This window comes from Rana temporaria, chromosome 5 (genome assembly GCF_905171775.1).
Source record: "Rana temporaria chromosome 5, aRanTem1.1, whole genome shotgun sequence".
Classification (NCBI taxonomy): Eukaryota; Metazoa; Chordata; class Amphibia; order Anura; family Ranidae; genus Rana; species Rana temporaria.
In genome coordinates this window covers 128,380,556-128,402,593 of record NC_053493.1, presented here as the reverse complement: position 1 = coordinate 128,402,593, position 22,038 = coordinate 128,380,556, and the positions used below count along the sequence as shown (strand labels likewise).

The 22,038-nt window shown below is 42.5% G+C and overlaps 1 protein-coding gene across 1 annotated transcript in view; it reads right to left on the bottom strand.

The window, feature by feature from the left end:
* Positions 1–2,234: 2,234 nt before the first annotated feature.
* Positions 2,235–22,038, bottom strand: part of ACAD11 (acyl-CoA dehydrogenase family member 11) — a 164,296-nt gene continuing 144,492 nt past the window's right edge. Inside the window, exons 19-20 of the mRNA XM_040353109.1 lie at positions 12,492–12,601; positions 2,235–3,099 (exon numbers count right to left, since the gene is read on the bottom strand). Coding sequence (XP_040209043.1) covers positions 2,988–3,099; positions 12,492–12,601 — 222 coding nt within the window. The 3' untranslated portion in view covers positions 2,235–2,987. The remainder of the gene's footprint in view (positions 3,100–12,491; positions 12,602–22,038) is intronic.

The window sequence follows — 22,038 nt, the reverse complement described above, 5'->3', positions numbered from 1 at the left end:
TTCTAGGATAAGAGAAAGTTTCCTACCTTTCACCTAATTCATAAATTATGGGAGGCAGTACGTACCATTACTCAACATAAGGGCTATACAAAACATATGCCTATATGGGATAATCATTGTTTATGTGAGCCGAAGAAATTGCCAGAACTATTAGAATGGAAAAAGGCTGGTTTAATTTCCCCATATCAGTTATTTGAAGGGGATATTTTACTGCCTTTCAATGTACTGAAAGATCGCTTTCAATTACTAAACAGTCATTTCTATCAGTATCTTCAAATACGCCATGCATTACAAAGCCATATTTTAACATTTCAATTACATTATATTTCATCAGAGATATTATTGAAGGACCCACATGCCCTTATGACTTCCCTTGCTGTATAGCAAGAGAGTCATCGCCATCTGGTGAGTGTGTGTGGTGTTAATTGTGTCTGCACGAGGTGGAATAGTAACAGGTTCCCTGTGAAGCCAGCACCCCAACACTTAGGACTGCACAACATTTATGAATTTTTTTCTGCACAATTTTTTTTAACCCTGCATGAAAGTATATTTATTTATATTAGCAAAAATGTGTATGTGATGTGTTTGCATTTGCACTGACATTGGTATACATAGTTTAATTATTTAGTGACCGTTCACGGAATGAAATTTGTTTGCAATTTGGATTTGCCAACTTACTTACCGTGAGTTTTTGTATCCTAGTCATCCTACCACTAATGCCCCCAATATTACCTGCTGAACCTTACTGGCTAGCTCTACATCTGGACCCCCCCCCCCCCACACCTAGTTTAAAAGCCCCTCTCACTTTTCAGCCATCTTCCTCTAGCTTTGTCATTTGTTGCCAACATGCACCATGACAGCTGATTCCTTGTAATTATTGGCTGTGTACACATCTCTGAGAGAGATCTTTGCAAACCTCTCACCTTGAGACATCTTACAAAGATATAATGTTGCGGTCTGAACATTAGGTGAAGTGACTGAAAAACGTCCTTCTGCCTGCAGCAGACAGATGACATCTTCTTGGTCTAGGCAAAGTCACTTGAGTGGAGCTCAAGGACTCTTTTTTGTCAAGAGCTCTTTGACAGCTGGTGGTCTCATTCCAACATCCTGGTTTTGGCTATGATGCATCCATGTCTATCTATCCACCTGCAAGTTGATTGATGTGGCCAGTCCCTGTGTAGAGACCAAACCCGATTTAAGCCAGCCAAGCTTGCAGAGTCATGCTTGTGATATTGCATTTGTTACACATGCTCCAAGTTCCCTGTTTTGTCTGCCCTGCTCTGCTAGATTGGATTCCCTCATTGACAACCTGCGGTAGGGGTAAGTGTGACACCTTTTAATGAAAAAAAGGTACTTATTTAAAAAAAATGATACCGTTGTTGTATATTGTGGCAGGCCATAAATATATTTATGCAGATTGGTAAAGTTACTGAATGGTCTCAAGAGGTATAAGAAACCCAGTAGTTTATAGAACCTGTTAGCATCTGCTATAACAAATGAAAACCGTCTGATTAAGCTCCATGGATACATACACCGATGTTGTAATGTTAGCAAACAATATAAAATCTGGCTAAACCCTTTTCCATTTTTCTCAGTAATGTGGGATTTCCTAATAAAGGGAAAAAGAACCTCAAATACATTTGTGTACCATCATGTATACCATTATTCCTGACATTGCTATGAAAAGTTGTCTTTCATTTATTGCCTCTTAATGATCTCAGTTATCTGCAACGTCCCAAATAGCTAATCTCTAAACATCTTTTTTTTTTCATTAGATGTATTGTATTATGCACAAATACCTTGATCATCAAAAAACTGGCAACGGAAATGTTTCTATTCATCACCATGCTCCTTTCTCACATACTGAAAAACATAGTAGAACAATACGGCAACTAGGAAATTGTGAAGACTGAGTTTACATACTTTAGATGTGAAAAGGGTACATAGCAGCTATTCTAAACATCTGCAGAGTGCTCCACAACCATTAAGTCTAAAAGAATACACTCGGAAAACGTACACATTCTCCTGGAATATCATGGTACTGCATCACCTTGAATGGTGAATGAAATGTCCAGGCTACATTAAGCCATTCATTTCAACGGTTTTCCTCATAGAGAAATGGGTAGGAGGGGGGCATAAACAGTGTGAGCTGGAAGAATGATAAAACAACACAGGCACTGAATGCTCCCCCATTTTAACTGCACTTCCATTATATCTACAGATTATGCAACAAATGTAGTCCATGACACCTTAGCAGGTCAAATTTATTTACAATTACTTGCTTGCTAGACAAAGCTTCATTGATTATTTAATGACGTGAATATGAATCAAATAACAATAAGTAAGGATTAATTACAGTTAGGGTTCCTGCACATGGATGATTTTAGGCATTTTTTCATATCTAGTGTAAAACTCCCAGCACTTTCCTGCACCAGAGGATAGGTATGTGCCACATACAGCCTGCCATTTAAGTGAATGGCCGTACTCTTGTAAATGACAATGCTTCTTTTGCATCAGCATTTACCAGCACAAGCACCAGTGACATTTTTTCCAAATGCCTAAAATAGTCTGTGTATATGAACCCTTAAACAAGTATGTAAGAAAATATCATTAATCGTTATTTTACATCTTACTTACATCAGTGGAAAAATATTGTTGATTGGCTGCTATGTATTTCTGTGTTTATCTTCCAGTTCAATAAGCTTGATGGAATCTGTTATTGCTTCCAAACAAGCAAATAGTTTATGTGGTTATACAAATACTGGAAGATACGCCACATTGCTGCCAAGTAATTGTGCTGATAAGGTTATAAGTATCCTCCTACAAAAATATTAGACCGTATGAAAAAACCAGGAGTATTTCAGCAAACAAGTTCATTGTCATACACATAAAATAGTAGAAATTATTAGCTAGGTTTGATTACTTTGCATGGCTCAGTAATTTTGTTGAAAAGATTAAGGCAGGTGGATAAGGCTAATTTGAGAGATCTACATTCTGGAAAATAGTTTTGCTTGTTCCATAAGCTCCATTTTCGCTATTGCTGAGAGATGAACTTCATCGGGGCCATCTGCAATACGGAGAGTTCGAGCTGCTGCATACCTGAAAGAGACAGAGACTTTGGAATACTTCAACCCTATAATACACAATCATCAGTTACATAATTACATAGTTAGGTTGAAAAAAGACACAAGTCTATCTAGTTCAACCAAAAAAAAAAAGGAAAAAATACAATCCCATATACACAATCCTATATGCACAGATGATCCAGAGGAAGGCGAAAAACCCCCAGCAAAGCATGCTCCAATTTCTACAGCAGAGGAAAAAAAAAATCCTTCCCGATCCCCCGAGAGGCAATCAGATTTTCCCTGGATCAACTTTACCTACAAAAGTTAGTACCCAGTAATATTATGTACATTTAGGAAAGAATCCAGGACTTTTATAAAGCAATCTACTAAGCTTGCCAGAACCACCTCTGAAGGAGCCTATGCCACATCTTCACAGCTCTTACTGTGAAGAAACCTTTCCGCATTTGGAGATGAAATCTTTTTTTCCTCTAGACGCAAAAAGTTCCCCCTTGTCCTTTGTGATGACCTTAACCGCTTTACTACCGGCCGCGCCCAATTGACGGTGTGCCCACGATAATCCTCTCGTTCTGGGAGGACGTCACATGACGTCTTCGCCTTGCTGAGCCACTAGGAGGCCGCGACAGCACCCGCCGCATTTCTGGGAACCCGATGCGTGGCCGGGCACCCGCATTGCCCAGTAACTGAGCAGGACCGTGGGTCTCTGTGTGCAAACACAGAGATCCACGTCCTGTCAGGGAGGAGAACCGATTGCTGTGTCCCTTGTACATAGGGACACAGATCGGTCCCTCTCCCCCAGTCAGTTCCCCTCCCCCTAAAGTTAGAATCACTCTTTAGATTCAAATTTAAACCCCTTGATCGGCCCCTAGTGTTAACCCCTTCCCTGCCAGTCGCATTTACACAGTAATCAGTGCATATTTATAGCACTGTTCGCTGTATAAATGTAAATGGTCCCAAAATAGTGTCAAAAGTGTCCGATGTGTCCGCCCGCAATATCGCAGTCACGATAAAAATCACTGATCGCCGCCATTACTAGTAAAAAAAATAATAATTGCTATAAATCTATCCCCTATTTTGTAGCTGCTATAACTTTTGCGCAAACCAATTAATATACGCTTATTGCGATTTTTTTTACAAAAAATATGTAGAAGAATACGTATCGGCCAAAACTGAGTTAATTTTTTTTATTTTATATATTTTTGGGGATATTTATTATAGCAAAAAGTTTAAAATATTGCTTTTGTTTTCAAATTGTCGCTCTTCTTTTGTTTTATAGCGAAAAAAAAATAAAAACGGCTGAGGTGATCAAATACCACCAAAAGAAAGCTCTATTTGTGGGGAATTTATTTTTTAAAATTTCATTTGGGTAAAGTGTTGCATGACCGCGCAATTGTCATTCAAATTGTGGCAGCGCTGAAAGCTGAAAAATGGCTTGGGCAGGAAGGGGGTGAAAGTGCCCAGTATTGAAGTGGTTAAAGAGAATAACTCAACACCAAGTTCACTATATGGACCACTTATGTATTTGTACATGCTGATTATATCCTCCCTTAATCTTCTCTTCTCAAGAGGGAATATATTCAGCTCCTCTAGTCTTTCCTCATAGCTGAGCTCCTCCGTGCCTCTTATCAGTTTGGTTGCCCTTCTCTGCACTTTCTCCAGTTCCCTGATATCCTTTTTGAGAACTGGTGCCCAAAACTGAACTGCATATTCCAGATGACGTCTTACTAATTTGTACAGGGGAAAATTATATCCCTCTCTGGATACAAGAAAGGACTTTGCTCACTTTGGAAACCAAAGCTTGGCATTGCATGCTATTACTGAGCTTATGATCTACCAAAATCCCCAGATCCTTCTCCAACATTGTGTTTCAGTTACCATTAATAACACCTGAGCAGTGCTGGACGTGGACCAAAATGTCAATGTATCCTACATCCATCATTCAAATACCATTATATAGCCTGCTGGACATGGGCTTAAATGCAGCTCTGGTATATAATGGACATCAGACAACATTTCTTTGCTTCATCCAATGTTTTGAAAGTGAACTGATTTAATGCTTCACAAGAAGCCATTTTGCTAGTTGATCCAGGAGAATAGTGTTAAAGTCTATTTTGACACACCGATTAAAGCATATTAAGGGCACACTTTTAGAGAATGCCTTGCCATGCAATGGTCACACAATATACAGGTGTGCTCATAAGTTTACATACCCTGGCAGAATTTATGATTTCTTGGCCATTTTTCAGAGAATATGAATGATAACACAAAAACTTTTCTTTCACTCATGGTTAGTGTTTGGCTGAAGCCATTTATTATCAATCAACTGTGTTTACTCTTTTTAAATCATAATGGCAAAATAAACTACCCAAATGACCCTGATCAAAAGTTTACATACCCCAGTTCTTAATACTGTGTATTGCCCTATTCAACATCAATGACAGCTTGAAGTCTTTTGTGGTATTTGTGGATGAGGCTCTTTATCTTCTCAGACGGTAAAGCTGATCATTCCTCTTGGCAAAAAGCATCCAGGTCCTGGAAATTCTGGGGCTGTCTTGCATGAACTGCACATTTGAGATTTTCCCAGAGTGGCTCAATGATTTTGAGGTCAGGAGACTGAGATGGCCACTCCAGAATCTTCACTACACTATTCTGCTGTAGCCAAGGACAGGTCAACTTGGCCTTGTGTTTAAGATCATTGTCATGTTGGAATGTCCAAGTACGTCCCATGAGCAGCTTCCTGGCTGATGAATGCAAATGTTCCTCCAGTATTTTTTGATAACATACTGCATTCATCTTGCCATCAATTTTGACCAAATTTTATGTGCCTTTGTAGCTTACTCATCCCAAAAACATCAGTGATCTACCTCTGTGTTTCACAGTAGGAATAGTGTACTTTTCATCATAGGCCTTGTTGACTCCTCTCCAAATGTAGAGTTTATGGTTGTGGCCAAAAAGCTCAATGTTGGTCTCATCGCTCCAAATGACTTTGTGCCAGAAGGTTTGAGGCTTGTCTCTGTGCTGTTTGGCGTATTGTAAGCAGGATACTTTGTGGCATTTGCATAGTAATGGCTTTCTTCTGGCAACTAGACCATGCAGCCCATCTTTCTTCAAGTGCCTCCTTATTGTGCACACCACATGTTTTCAGAGAGTCCTGTATTTCACCTGAAGTTATTTGTAGGTTTTTCTTTGCATCCCGAACAATTTTCCTGGCAGTTGTGGCTGAAATTTTAGTTGGTCTTCAGGACCATGGTTTGGTTTCAACAGAACCCCTCATTTTCCACTTCTTGATTAGAGTTTGAACTAGGGTTGTCCCGATACCACTTTTTTAGGACCGAGTACAAGTACCGATACTTTTTTTCAAGTACTCGCCGATACCGAATACCGATACTTTATTTTAAATGTGTCCCCAAATGCAGCCATGTCCCCCCACAAATGCCGCCATGTCCCCCACAAATGCAGCCATGTCCCCCCACAGATGCAGCCATGTCCCCCCACAGATGCCGCCATGTCCACCCACAGATGCCGCCATGTCCCCCTTATAAGCAGCCATGTCCCCCTTATAAGCAGCCATGTCCCCCTTATAAGCAGCCATGTCCCCCCTTATAAGCAGCCATGTCCCCCCTATAAGCAGCCATGTCCCCCCTATAAGCAGCCATGTCCCCCTTATAAGCAGCCATGTCCCCCTTATAAGCAGCCATGTCCCCCTTTATAAGCAACCATGTCCCCCTTTATAAGCAACCATGTCCCCCTTTATAAGCAACCATGTCCCCCCCTTATAAGCAGCCATGTCCCCCTTTATAAGCAGCCATGTCCCCCCTTATAAGCAGCCATGTCCCCCCTTATAAGCAGCCATGTCCCCCTTATAAGCAGCCATGTCCCACTTATAAGCAGCCACGTCCCCCTTATAAGCAGCCATGTCCCCCTTATAAGCAGCCATGTCCCCCTTATAAGCAGCCATGTCCCCCCATATATGCAGCCATCTCCCCCTTATAAGCAGCCATGCCCCCCCCATATATGCAGCCATCTCCCCCCCTTACCTGCATGCTGCAGCACCGCTTAGTTAATACGAGCGGGGAATATCACAGCTTTCATTTGAATAGCTGTAATGTTACCGCCGCGCTGCATATAGACACTCCCCCTTGCTCGGGATTGGACAAATCACCAGAGCAAGGGGGAGTGTCTATGCGCGGCGGGTAACACTACAGCTATTCAAATGAAAGCTGTGATATTCCCCGCTCGTATTAACCAAGCAACGGCGGGATGCGGTGTAGCGGCGGCGGGGTGGGGGGTCTGAATATTCTATTTAGGCATCGGCGGTATTTGCGGGAGTACAAGTACTCCCGCAAATACTCGGTATCGGTCCCGATACCGATACTAGTATCGGTATCGGGACAACCCTAGTTTGAACACTGCTGATTGGCATTCTCAATTCCTTTAATATCTTTTTACAGTAAAACTTTGGTTTGAGAGTAACTTGGTTTGAGAATGTTTTGCAAGACAAGCTAAATTTTCAAATACATTTTGACTTGATATACAAGCAATGTCTTGATATACAAGTATTGTAATGTCATAACTGAGTATAAAAGAGAATAGAGGCACCTCTAAGGCCTCGTACAGACGAGGGGTTATCCGCTGGAAACGGTCCGCCGGACCGTTTTCAGCGGACATTCCTCCTCCGGATTTTTATCCGATGGCTTGTACACACCATCGGATCAAAATCCGCGCGGAAAACATCCGCGGTCACGTGTTGCGCCGTTGCCGTGACGATGATGCGGCAACATGCGCGACGCTGGAAGGTAAATACTTCCACGCATGCGTCGATTAATTACGACGCATGCGAGGGATGGGAGCGGACGGACTGATCCGGTGAGTCTGTACAGACGACCGGATCAGTCCGCTGGACTGGATTCCAGCGGATAGATTTTGTAGCATGCTACAAAATTTTTATCCGCTGGGAATCCGTCGGCTGGATATTTATCCGCCGAAAATTGTCCGCTCGGGCCTACACACGACCGTCATGTGTACGGGGCCTAAGTTGAGCAATATGGTTACATTTAATGAAGGTACAAAATTTAGCAACTCACATAGTTGATGATTAAAACGGGCACATCTAAGTATGGAGGCATCTGAGGATCGGGGTAAAGCTGTCCACATAGACCATCCTCTACACCGCCATTGACGTTGTCCCTTCCACACTGCGATCCATGTTTGGTTCAAGCCATGCTTTCAGATCGCTCTACTGCAGGGAAGTCTTCCTGGTCACAATTGCAGACTGACAGCGGTGAGAGCTGGGGGGATGTGGACAGCTTTACTCCAGATGCCTGCATACTTAGATGTGCCTCTTTTAATCATCAACCATGTGAGTTGCTAAATGTTGTACCTTCATTAAATGTAACCATATTAGTACACTCATAGGCGCTTCTCTTCTCTTTTATACTCTGTAGCTCCTGCTGGATTTTGCTTCTAATCCCCTTGTGGAGGCTGGCATTTGTAGATGGACATTTTATGGTTACACAACCTATCACATTGCTATAATCTTTTTATATTGACTATAAACTGAGGAACTTATGAATAAATGGTTGTGGAACAAATCATTTGAGTTTCCCTTATTTCTTATGGGGAAATTCGCTTTGATATACAAGTGCTTTGGATTACAAGCATGTTTCTGGAACAAATTATGCTTGCAATACAAGGTTTTACTGTATATCCCTTTCCTGTTTTATACAGTTCAACTACTTTTTCCCTCAGATCCTTTGACAAATCTTTTGCTTTCCCCATGATTTAGAATCCAGAAACTTCAGTGTAGCATTGGATGAAAGATGCAAGGGTCTGCCAGGAGTCCAGAAACTCATTGAGCTTTTATACACACACACACTAATTACACACAAACAGATCACAGGTGAGGATGGTTACCTTTAATAGCCATCCCAACCCCTTTGTGTCAAATTGTGAGCATGTTATCAGGCCAAAACCACCAGGGTATGTAAACTTTTGATCAGGGTCATTTGGGTAGTTTCTGTTGTCATTATGATATGATTTAAAAAAGAGTAAACACAGTTGATTGATAATAAATGGCTTCATCCAAACACCAACCATGAGTGAAAGAAGTTTGTATGCTATCATTCATATTCTCTGAAAAAAGGCCAAGAAATCATAAATTCTGCCAGGGTATGTAAACTTATGAGCACAACTGTAAGTTATCTTTTTACCCTGTCATGCACTGCTCAAGCTGTATACGTTAGACAACCAGCTTTCTTTACCAGACATAGTTAGTTAAAGCCGGGTTCCGGGCATAAATTTTTTTTTTTGTAAGCTAAAATTAATCACATTAAATAGTCCCTAAAACATATTAATAGCTCCCCAATCGTTCCAGAAATCATTGCAAACACTTGCCTTATATCCTCCAGCTCATGTTGTGGCCGTATCCATCATATGTGGTCATGTGGTCATGTAAAGCCCAGTTCCTTTTTCTTCCTGGTTTTCAGAGAGAGGTGCATGCTGGGTGATTTTTAGGCACAGTAATGCCCAGAGACTCCTGGGAAATGAGTGTCATCATTTCCTAGGAGGCAATGGGGTCTTAGGACAGGAAGTTAAACCACCTAGGACCTGGAACTAGGCAGATTACGAAATCTGCCTAGTAACAGCCAGATAGAAGTGAGTAAAAAACATTTTTTTTACATATTTTTTTTACATTAAAGGCAAGCTGTTAATAGAAAGTACATTTTTAGGGTGGAACTCCGCTTTAAGAACCTTGTTTGTATCAGCTTTGATTGGTTAAGAATGTATGGTATAAGTTTCTGGTAAAACTGGGGCAATGCCCACATTATCTATGGACTTATTGCCAGGATTACTGAAGGTTCAGTACATGCTCAAAGGTCACTGATAATGAACACGGGTTAAGTGGCAGGACTCCTCTGTCCATAGAGGAATTAACTTCAGGTAAGTTGTTTTTCTTTTCCTTTATAACTCTTTTTCTTTGTGTTTCAGTCTAGTCTTCTTTTCGCACATTGCCAAAAAACGTTGGAACCTCGTTTTTTTTTCTATACAGTTTTTTTCTCGATATCACTTTTTTCTCTGGGGATTCAAAGCACGTTGTATCTGCTGTTATTTGAGATCTGTGTCCTCATGAGACAATTCTCCCTTGCTTCCTGTCTAAACAGGAAGCAATGGTAAATTTTACCAGCTGGAATAACGACTACAACAAAAAAGTCTTGTTTTAAAAACCAGAGAAGAGTTAAAATCTCTGTCAGGTTATTATTACTGTCTTTATCGTCTTGTCCCCTCAACACCTGTTTCCCATATTTTAGAAAGTGAAGGAGACTCTACCAAAAAGACCACAGAGAGCAATAAAAACTTGGCAGAAGTATTTTCTCTTCCCAAATCTATCTAGAGCAGAACAATCATACAGGAGTTTAACCACTTCAGCCCCGGACCATTTTGCTGGTCAATGACCGGGCCACTTGTTGCGATTTGGCACTGTGTCGCTTTAACTGACAATTGCGCGGTCGTGCGACGTGGCTCCCAAATCAAATTGGCGTCATTTTTTCCCCACAAACAGAGCTTTCTTTTGGTGGTATTTGATCACCTCTGCAGTTTTTATTTTTTGTGCTATAAACGAAAATAGAGCAACAATTTTGAAAAAAAAAATAATCTTTTTTACTTTTTGCTGTAATAAATATCCCTCAAAAATGTATAAAAATACTTTTTTTCCTCAGTTTAGGCCGATACGTATTCTTCTACATATTTTTCATAAAAAAAAAATCGCAATAAGCGTATATTGATTGGTTATATTGATTGAAGTTATAGCGTCTACAAAATAGGGGGTAGTTGTATGGCATTTTTATTAATATATTTTTTTTTTCACTAGTAATGGCGGCGATCTGCGATTTTATCGGTATTGCGACCTTATGGCGGACACTTCGGACACATTTTTGGGACCATTGGACTTTTTATAGCGATCAGTGCTATAAAAATTAACACTAGGGGGCAAGAAAGGGGTTAATTATGTTCCCTAGGTGTGTTCTAAATTAAGTGGGGGTGGGCTGAATGCGGAATCACGTTATATTATGTGGTTTCGCGCAGCCGAGCCACGGAGGGGCGCGCATCGCGGCAATCGGTGATGCGGTGTGTCAGTCTGCTACACTGATCTCGGTAAAGAGCCTCTGGCGGAGAATCTTTACCACATGATCAGCCGTGATCTAATCACGGCTGATCACAATGTAAACAGGAAAAGCGAGTAGAGGAGAGCCGATCGGCTGCTCTCCTGACAGGAGGGGTTTGTGCTGATAGTTTATCAGCACAGCCCACCCTCAGATCACTGCACAGGACCACTAGCATGCCGCCCAGGACCACCAGGGATGGGCATCCACATTGGACCACCAGGTATGCCCCCTAGACCACCTGGGAATGCCAATCGGTGCCAAGGCAGCTGCCAATCAATGCCCAGGCAGCTGCCAAACAGTGCCCATTCAAAATCACCTGGGAATGCCAATCGGTGCCAAGGCAGCTGCCAATCAATGCCCAGGCAGCTGCCAACCAGTGCCCATTCAGAATCCCTGCCAGTGCCAGCAGGGATACCCATTAGTGCTGAATATCAGTGCCGCATGTCAGTACCCATTAGTGCCATGTATCGATGCCAATTAGTGCCGCCTATCAGTGCCCAGCAGTGACACCTATCAATGCCACCCATAAGTACCCACCATTGCAGCCTTTCAGTGCCCATCAGTGTCACCTATGAGTGCCAATCACCGCCACCTATCAATGCCCATCAGTGCTACCCAACAGTGTCGCCTACCAGTGCCCATCAGTGCCTGTCAGTGCCACCTCATTGGCGCCGCCTCATCAGTGCTGCCTTATCAGTGCCCGTCAGTGCCGCCTTATCAGTGCCCATCACTGAAGGAGAAAACGTACTTATTTACAAAATTTTATAACAGGAAAAAAAAGAAAAACTTTATTTTTTTTCAAGATTTTCGGTCTTTTTTTATTTGTATAGCAAAAAAATTAAAACCCCAGATGCGATCAAATACCACCAAAAGAAAGCTCTATTTGTGGGAACAAAATTATAAAAATTCTGTTTGGGTACAGTGTAGCATGACCGCGAAATTGTCATTTAAACAGCAACAGCGCAGAAAGCTGAAAATTGGCTTGGGCAGGAAGGGGCGTAAGTGCCTGGTATTGAAGTGGTTAACAACCGATAATTACCAGCTTTTTTTTCAGGTATCGGTGCAATACAAGTACCGATACTCGCGCAAGTGCTTACTATCGGTACAACCCTTAATGATTTAGCTTCCATACTATTGTCTCTGCATTATGGATAGGAATATTAATCATATGGAAAGAGGCTTTTGGTAAACCTTACATGTTTTTATCAATTTTAACAAGCCACTGTAACCACACAGACAAACTCACATGAAAGCCAGAGGGAAATCCTGAGAAACTCCAGCTCCTCCAAAGACTTGAATTGCACGATCTAGCACCTGACAAGCCATTCTAGGAGCCACCACTTTGATCATTGCAATCTACAAAAAAGTACAAACAATACAGTTAAATATTATACAGATTGTATAGGGGAACTCTCAAATTAAGGAATTTGAACTAGTAGAATAAAACTTTATTACTCTTAACTTACAGTAAAGATGAAAAAAAGGAATATAGCTTTTAGGGCTCATTCACATGTGAGGTTGGGGAGGGGGGGGGTGGTAAAAACATGCTGCGGAAGCAATGCTTTGCTCCATGGCAGGTATTATACCCTCTGTCACTTTAGAGAGAATGGAAATGAGTGCAATAAATGCAGTTGTAGTGCACTAGTGCAGGGTTCAAGGAGTTAAAGTAGGTGGCGAGGAGGTAATACATCGCTCACCATCTGTTAAATGGAAAAAGCACATGTAAACGAGATCTTCGAGAGATTTTGCCACCTTTATTTATTTTTCATTTGGTTTTCAGTGCAGTCTGTGATTTAAAAATATATATATATTAAAAAGAACACTGCAGTGAGATGGGAAGCGTTTAAATTTGACTTTACCTAATTAAAAAAAAAAAAACATTTTTGAACGTACAGAGAAATTGAAACATTTCTGTTGAAAACACTCAGGAATTACAAATCTACTTCAAGAGCTGTTTTAAAGGACCTAATACATGCCCAAAAGGCTGTTCAGGTAACAGTGCTGTATATACCATACTTTATTATTAATGGTCTGATCCACATACCTTTGCGGAGACCTGTTAAACCTGTAAGTGAAAACCCTACCTTATTATTGGTTTTTATCTATTGAACTGCTCACTCTTTCGCTATTCCCTGGGTGGACCAGCTATGCTCCATTCAGGTTCTCTAGTGTAATTACAGATTACCTTTAACCCTTATTCCCTGTTTTTTGATTTTTGGTTCTTTCATATCTACTTAAAGTGGATGTAAACCCAACATTTTTTATTTATTTTTTTGATGTCACAATGTAGAGTATAAGATTCCCTATAATCTGTGCCCAGTCTTGCCACACAGAGTTAATCCAGCGCTGAGCAATCCTCTTTTAATGTTCAGTGAAAATTAACAGAATTCCAGATAAAAACTTGCCAAATTATAAAGTCCGTTTCTCTGTTCTTGCTTTGTGTTACAGGTTATTTACATATCCTGGTAATATACAATGAACTTTGGATCACCTCATATTATGATAAACATAACATAACGTATGATAAACATAACATAACGTATGATAAACATGTCCAAGCTCTAGATATGTAAATAACCTGTAACACAAAGCAAGAACAGAGAAACGGACTTTATAATTTGGCAAGTTTTTATCTGGAATTCTGTTAATTTTCACTGAACATTAAAAGAGGATTGCTCAGCGCTGGATTAACTCTGTGTGGCAAGACTGGACACAGATGATAGGACATATTATTCTCTACATTGTGACATCAAAAACAAAAAAAAAAATGTTTGGGTTTACATCCACTTTAAGGGCTACTGATTTGGTGGGTGGATTTTGTCTCTCTCTTTTGAGGACTATTGAATTGGTGGGTAGATTTTGGTCTCTCTTTTTTGAGGGCTAATATGGGAGGCGGGACACCCTATTGTAATGCACTGGCAATAATGACTGGCAGTTTTTAATAGTGTTCATTTTCTTTTTATATGGTTCTGCATTTTATGTATAAAATTGTTTAACTAATTGACATCCTTTGATGTTTTCTGTTCGTGTCATATATGTTTATTATTAGACCCCTATGCTCCTGATGAAGCGTCCTGTACGCGAAACATGTCGAGAGTAAAAGCAAGACTTACCATTCCGCATATCAAACTCAGTTTCAAGGATTAAAAGTTTACATATACTCCCTCGTGCTTTATGTTCTCATGTCATGAGTATATCTGCATAAGTTTAAGCTTTTTTGTAATATTCTTTATAATATGTACTGAGATAATATGCTGATAATGTATTGTTTTCATAAAGTTATGTATATCTTTCTTCATATATCCTTTTTTATGAATAAATATTTATAGATTTTTTACATTTATTACTTGTACCGCCAAAAGTCCATTCTAGTAGTCCAGACTAATTTCCATTTCCATACTTCAAGAGCTCATTCACAGGGCCGCAGAGATCCATACAGCATCCAAAAGCCGTTCCTTTATGCATTTGGAGCAGTGTTAAGTTGCATGCAGCCTATGTTAGTCAATGAAGATGAATTAGCTTTAGGGATTCACCCACACATCGGAATGTGACAAGTGTTTTACGGATGGGATCGCTGCCCTAAATGCAGACAAGTTGTGCATTCGGAGCTGTACACCCATGTTTGTATGTCTGTCAAACTCAAATGTTTAGGTGAGTCTGTGCTACCGCTGGGTCTCCATTGCTATCATAGGCAACCTACACACAGCACAAACAAATGGCTTTTGCGCACTGTACCACCCTCTGCACCCATGTGAATGAACCCAGAAGTGCGTTTTTTTTTTAAACTTAAATGAAAAACATTTCTATAGATGCTATGTGGTACCTGGTCTCCTGTTCCACTGGAGGAGGTCTAATCTTTCTGATGTTCACTGGGTAGTTTCATTGAGACCTTTGGGCTTGAGTTTGAGCTTTTATTATAATGAATCCATCAAAATATTACTAGCTAGACAAAGCAATCCTCTTAGTTTAAAGCATTAGGAGAAAAAACAAATATATCCAGTGTATAAAACAAAACTGCTTTACTCAGGAGGTAGAGAACATGAGCTCCTTTTTACATAAAACCCGTAAAAGAAAAGAGTGGCAAATAGGTCAAAATCGTAAAAAAAAAAAGGTTAAGCTTTATCTAAAATCAAAGCTTTTTTTATGTCTGTGTCCCATTTGGGATACTTCCCTTTATTGTCCTGAAGACACAATAGGAAGTAGGAGGAAATCTGTCCAAAGTGAGTGGAAAGCCCCTCTCAGATAGTTATCACCAAAACAGATGCGTCTATAGGGAGATTCCCCTTCTACTCCTGTTCTAATGATATCCATAAAATGAAGGATTTCTATGTCAGTGATAAGGGTCACAAGAACAAACAGAGAAGGTGAATTTCCCAAGTGAGGGCATGGATAGTTAAAGTGGATGTAAACCCGAAATTGTTATTTTTTTGCTGTCACAATGTAGAGTATACGATTTCCTATCATGTGTGCCCAGTCTTGCCACACAGAGTTAATCCAGCTCTGAGCATTCCTCTTTTATTGTTCAGTGAGATAAAACGGACTTGCACAGAAAAACCTTAGTCCGTTCCGCCCCCTTGCTGTGAGTGACAGGTTATTTACATATCTCATGCACTAGCTTCAGACAGGCATTATTTTTTAATTCCCACCCCCACTCCTTTTCTGAAGTCATGTGGTTACTTTTCTGGATTTTAAATGGATGTTAGTGATCATAGCAGAGTAAGGGGAGTGTAGAGGTGGGTGGGGAGTTTACTGACATCACAACTCCACCCACAGAGCTCCAGAGAACAGATCCACCCACAGAATCTGCAGTTTTTCAGTTCTTATAACAGACAGAGGGGAGAAATTTGACAGGTAAGGATACATGCAGAAGACATCTATATCCTTATAGATCAGCACTATGGCAGTAGTTTAGAAAGGATGAGAGTGGGTTTACATCCACTTTAAATAAAATCTGACAGAGGTTTAAACACTTCCCTACTTATTAAAAATAGTCTAAACTCCATGGACATAGTATGTATTAATGTGTTTGAGCAAGAGCTAGCACAGAAACATAGTTTTAAGTATTTTAATTGCATTAAACAAGTGTATCTTCAAACTATGAAAGATAAAAAGATTTCTGTCAGCATGTGAATTACAGCAGAAAATTACAGGCATACTTTAACACGCCAGAGGTGAAAAGGTCTGCATATTTATGAAAAACAAATAAATGCATGCTCCTACCTGGCACTTCTGTGAAATCTAAGGCCACCCAAGTACTTCATTTTTAAAATATTACTCAGTGGAAATAGAAGACACTACCGTATTTATGTTTATAGAATAGTCAAGAAGATTTAATATAGGAATGCATATATTTTGTATACGATTTGTACATGCATAGAATACCCTTATCATTTTGTCAAATACATAAGAATGAAAATTGTTATATTGTGCCACAGTTCGTATAAAACTTCTGTTTTCCAGGATCTAACTTTACTATACTGCTAATAGCTCAAACCTGCTTTTTCTTAAACTAGAACAATGGACAAGTCATGAGGCCTCTTGCACGCGGGCTAAGGGCTCCAGCATATGGGCCGCCTGAGGCTATTCTGTGTAAACAAAACTATATTTCCTGCATTCAGGCAGCCCAGGTTCAGCATACAGCCATGGGCGTATCTACGATGAGGCAGACAAGGCGTTCACCCATGCAACATTCCCAACCTTGTTCACTGCTGACTCAGCGCTTTACCCGACAGCAGGCTGAGTGGAACTGTCAATCATCCCCGGTGCCACCTGAGACCCTCCCCTCCTTCCCCGCACTGTCCCTGCCTCGAACTGGGATTGGGCGCAGCTGCAGCTCCCCCTCTCCCCTCTTTCACAGCTGCATCCTGCTTCCTAACCTGTGGCCACGGCCTTAAGGAGGGAGGAGGGGGAAGCAGGAGGAGAGGCTTGCCCTGCGGATTCACAGACTTTTGCTGCAGGCTTCCCGATCCATACCTGGAAGGGAGTGCAGCAGAGCCAAGGCGGGGGAACATAGACCAGATACTGGGCACCTACTACCTCACAGCTACAGACCCCGCTGTAGAGATGTTGCTTGGCGATGCCAGGGTGATCTGCTGGGTGCTATGGAATATGGCTGGTATGCACCTTTTATAGGCCAACTACACCATCACCCAGCAGATGATTGTCCTCTAGAGCAATGTTTCTCAACTACAGTCCTCAAGGCGTCCCAACAGGTCATGTTTTCAGGCTTCCCATTATTTTGCACAGGTGATTTAACCAGTTTCATTGCTTTAGTAATTACCACAGCCAGTTTAGCTGAGGCAAATCCTGAAAACATGACCTGTTGGAGCACCTTGAGGACTAGAGTTGAGAAACACTGCTCTAGAGTGATGTGGGTGTGGACACCGGGGGGTGTATGAGGTGCCTGTGGACACTGGCGTTGTATGGGGTGAGTGTGGGGGCTGATGTGTGAGGTGAGTGTGGACACTGGTGGTGCCTCTCTCACCCTCGCTCCCTCTGCCCCCCCCCACATCTTTCCCCTTAATTAATTTCTTTCCTTTTCCATGCCCCTCATCTCTCTCTCCTTCCTAGTCCTATAACTTCTCCTAGCGGGGGGGAAGTGAGGGGTTGGGGGGAGTTGGGGGGAGCACTGTGGCAGGCTAGCAGAGGAGGGGTTGGTGGGAGCACTGTGGCAGACTAGCAGGGGGTTACTACCCCACAGACAACCAGCGACCCCGCATAGCCACCAGAAACCCCGCACAGCCACAGAGAGCCTGTATAGCAACCAAAGACCCCAAGAGACCACCGAATAGGCACATGAGAAGGAAGGGGTGAGACAAATTTGGATGAGGGGGCTGATATTAGTTTTGCTTAGGGCAGCACAAAACCAAAATACACCACTGCGTACAGCCTATCATTAAAGAATATGTAAACCCAAAATGTTTTATATTCCTGATATGTACCTGCTGTACCATGTACTTGTATGAAAAAAGAAGACACTGAGAGTAGGATGAGAAAGAAGACCTGATGAGGACTAGGGAGAGGTAGATTAGGAACATCCGCATAGCAACCGCCTTTTCTGGTGAGTAAAAAAAAAAAAAAGTTTCTATTTTTTTTTCTATTTTTTTGCAGGATTTTTGTGTATTTTTTATTTTTAGGGTGGAACTCCATTTTAAGGTTTGACCTCATATTATATGGTTATGGTAAATCTGAAGACAAAAATCTGCAGAAAATCGAATAGTGTAAGTCTAAGGCTGGATTCACATCTATGCATTTTGCAGATTTGCACTACAGAACGCGTTTCATAGGAAACCATGTGGAATGGACTGTAGTGAAAATCTGCAAAATGCAAAAAGCAATAAAACTGCCATTGGTGTGAATCCAGCCTTAGTTAGCCTAGTTCAACCAATACTGACTGGAGGGCAGACACACTGACACAGTGTCCTTCACACAGAACACAGGAGCACTGAAGGATGCAACCCCTGGACTAACCCTATACAGTACAGGCTGGTCATTTGGACTTTCTACTTTAAAACCATAAATATTTAAACTCTGAAAACTGCATAGCTTGATTAAAGCGGAGCTCCAGCCTGTAAAAAAAATACAAATAAAAGTCAACAGCTACAAATACTGTAGCTGATGACTTTTAATATAAGGACACTTACTTGTCTAGGTATCCCGCAATGTTGACACGCCTAGCCAATTCATCAATCAGCTTTGGGTGCAGGCGCCGGCATCTTCACAAAGGGAAACAGGAAATGAAGCCTTGATTCGTTCTGCGCTTTCTGAATGGTCCCGCTGTCTTCTGGGACCTGTGTGTTTCCCAGAAGGCAGTGTGGGGAAGGAAGGAGTGGCCGTAAAATTTTGTCGATTGCCATTCGGCGATCTTACCTGGATGTGGGACAAGCGGAGCTTCCCCTTTTGGGTGGAGCTCTGCTTTATATGTGAAGACAATACTATCAGTGTAAACCAGTGATATGCAATTAGCGGACCTCCAGCTGTTGCAAAACTACAAGTCCCATCATGCCTCTGCCCCTGGGTGTCATGCTTGTGGCTGTCAGAGTCTTGCTATGCTTCATGGGACTTGTAGTTCTGCAACAGATGGAGGTCCGCTAATTGCATATCCCTGGTGTAAACAATGGTAATAAAAGGCATTCTTTCAGGAAACCTACTCTTATTTTTCTTCAATGTATTTAGGGGGACCGTATTTACAGCCATTTTTCACACTTGTAGTAGTAGTTGAGAGAGAGAACTAATTACAACAAACCTGTGTGTGAAAATGTGCCGTGCCATTCCTGACCTTTCCTTATGAAAATTTAAAGTTTCCTGGCTATCATACTAACCTAGTTGCTTCATTACTTGGCCGCATTAAGTACCGTATTTATCAGCGAATAACACGCACCCCAATTTCAGAGGGAAGTTTCAGGAGAAAAAAAATAAACCATTTTGAAGCAAAATAATGGTCAGTGTCCATCTGCAGCCTCAATGCAGCCTGATCTGTGTCCATCTGCAACTTGTTCTGTGTTCATCTGCAACCTGTTCTGTGTCCATCTGCAGCCTCAATGCAGCCTCCTATGTGCCCATCTGCAGCCTATGTGCCCATCTGCAGCCTATGTGCCCATCTGCAGCCTGATGCCCATTTGCAGACTTACCATCTCTTGTGCAGTGCAGCCATCATCTTCTGTTCACTCGGCTCTCAGTCACGTCGGCAGTCACATTTACAGTCCTGCCTCCGCCATCGGCATTGGACCAGCTCCTGTGATTGACAGAACACTGGTCCAATGCCAGTGGTGGAGGCGGGACTGTGTGTGTGACGTCAGAGCCGAGTAACCAGGAGATGATGACTCGGTTAATTCCGTTGGCGCTTGGTCCCCTCCTTCCCCTCCGAGTCCAAGGTACACTATCGGCGTATAACACACACCCGTGATTTTCCCTCTATTTTCAGGGGGGAAAAGTGCGTGTTATACGCCGATAAATACGGTATGCAATTTAGGAGTTTTAAATTTACTTCTAGCAGGATTTTTTTAATGTCAGTGACTTAAGAAAGTAATAAAGTTAAAGGATCAGAATGACAGTCAGATGGCTAGTATTTTCATACAAAGATCAGAGGAAGTATCCTTTACATTTCTCTCAGCCCAGGTTTTGCATTAAAAGAAACACGTGCTTTGGCTATGCAGGGCAAAGCATCAGGTTTGCTTTAAAGCCAGGCTCTGAAGCAGTTTTAATTAACATTCCCTTCAATCTTTCACTGCCATGAACAAGGTTAAAAGTGTAGGCTCCAAATTCACATTAGTTACAAGTTTCACAAAACTAAGCACTCTGGGCCAGATCCACAAAAGAGATACTCCGACTTAACTGCTGTTCAGTCTGTGTGTAACTTTGGAAACGATCCTCAAAAGGCTTTTTCCAAAGTTAGGCAGAAGATCCGGCATGTGTAATTGAATTACACTGCCGAATCTTAGGATGCAGTACTGCATCCGCCGCTGGGGGCATTTCGAGTCGAAATGCCGTTTCTAGTATGCAAATTAGCACTTAAGGCGATCCACAAAGCTTTCCAGCTTCCTTTTTGCGCCGTAAGTGTTATTTTGCAAGTGTAAAATTAGGGCTGGTTCTACAAAGTGTAAACTAGTCACACCATGTAAAAGCCCATTCCAGCGACGGCATTTGGTATGCTTTCCCGAGGGAGAACTCCACGGCAATTTGTAAAAACAAAACCGGCATGGGTTCCCCCCCAGGAGCATACCAGGCCCTTAGGTCTGGTGTTGGTTGTAAGGGGACCCCCCTACGCCGAAAAATCGACGTAGGGGGTCCCCCTACAATCCATACCAGACCCGTATCCAAAGCACGCTACCCGGCCGGTCAGGAATGGGAGTGGGGACGAGCGAGCGCCCCCCCCCCCTCCTGAGCCGTGCCAGGCCGCATGCCCTCAACATGGGGGGGTTGGGTGCTCTGGGGCAGGGGGGCGCACTGCGGGCCCCCCCACCCCAGAGCACCCTGTCCCCATGTTGATGAGGACAGGACCTCTTCCCGACAACCCTTGCCATTGGTTGTCGGGGTCTGCGGGCGGAGGCTTATCGGAATCTGGGAGTCCCCTCAAATAAGGGGGCCCCCAGATACCGGCCCCCCACCCTAAGTGAATGGATATGGGGTACATCGTACCCCTATCCATTCACCTGTAGGCAAAAAGTTAGTTAGTAAACACACAACACAAGGCTTTTTAAAATATTTTATTATTCTGCTCCGGATGCCCCCCCTGTCTTCGTTATTAGCTCAATTAGCAGGGGGGGCTTCTTCTTCCGCTCTCCGGGGGTCTTCCACTCTCCGGGGGTCTTCCGCTCTCCGGGGGTCTTCTCCGCTCTCCGGGGGGGGCTTCTCCGGACTCCGGGGGGCTTCTTCCATCTTCTCCCCTCTTCCGCTGTTGACTCGGCGAACCCCGGTTCTTCTGCAGCTCTCCGGTGCCTTCTTCTTCAGCGCTGGCTGCCTGCTATGTTTGTGTGTTAGCTCGATTTCAAACAGGCAGCCAGCGCGGTCTTCTGTGTTGAGGGCACGCGGCCTGGCACGGCTCAGGAGGGGGGGGGGGCGCTCGCTCGTCCCCACTCCTTTCCTGGCCGGCCGGGTAGCGTGGTTTGGATACGGGTCTGGTATGGATTGTAGGGGGACCCCCTACGTAAATTTTTCGGCGTGGGGGGGTCTCCTTACAACCCATGCCAGACCTAAGGGCCTGGTATGCTCCTGGGGGGGGGAACCCATGCCGGTTTTTTCTTTGAAAATTGGCATGGAGTTCTCCCTCAGGAATGCATGCCGCTGTCATTTTT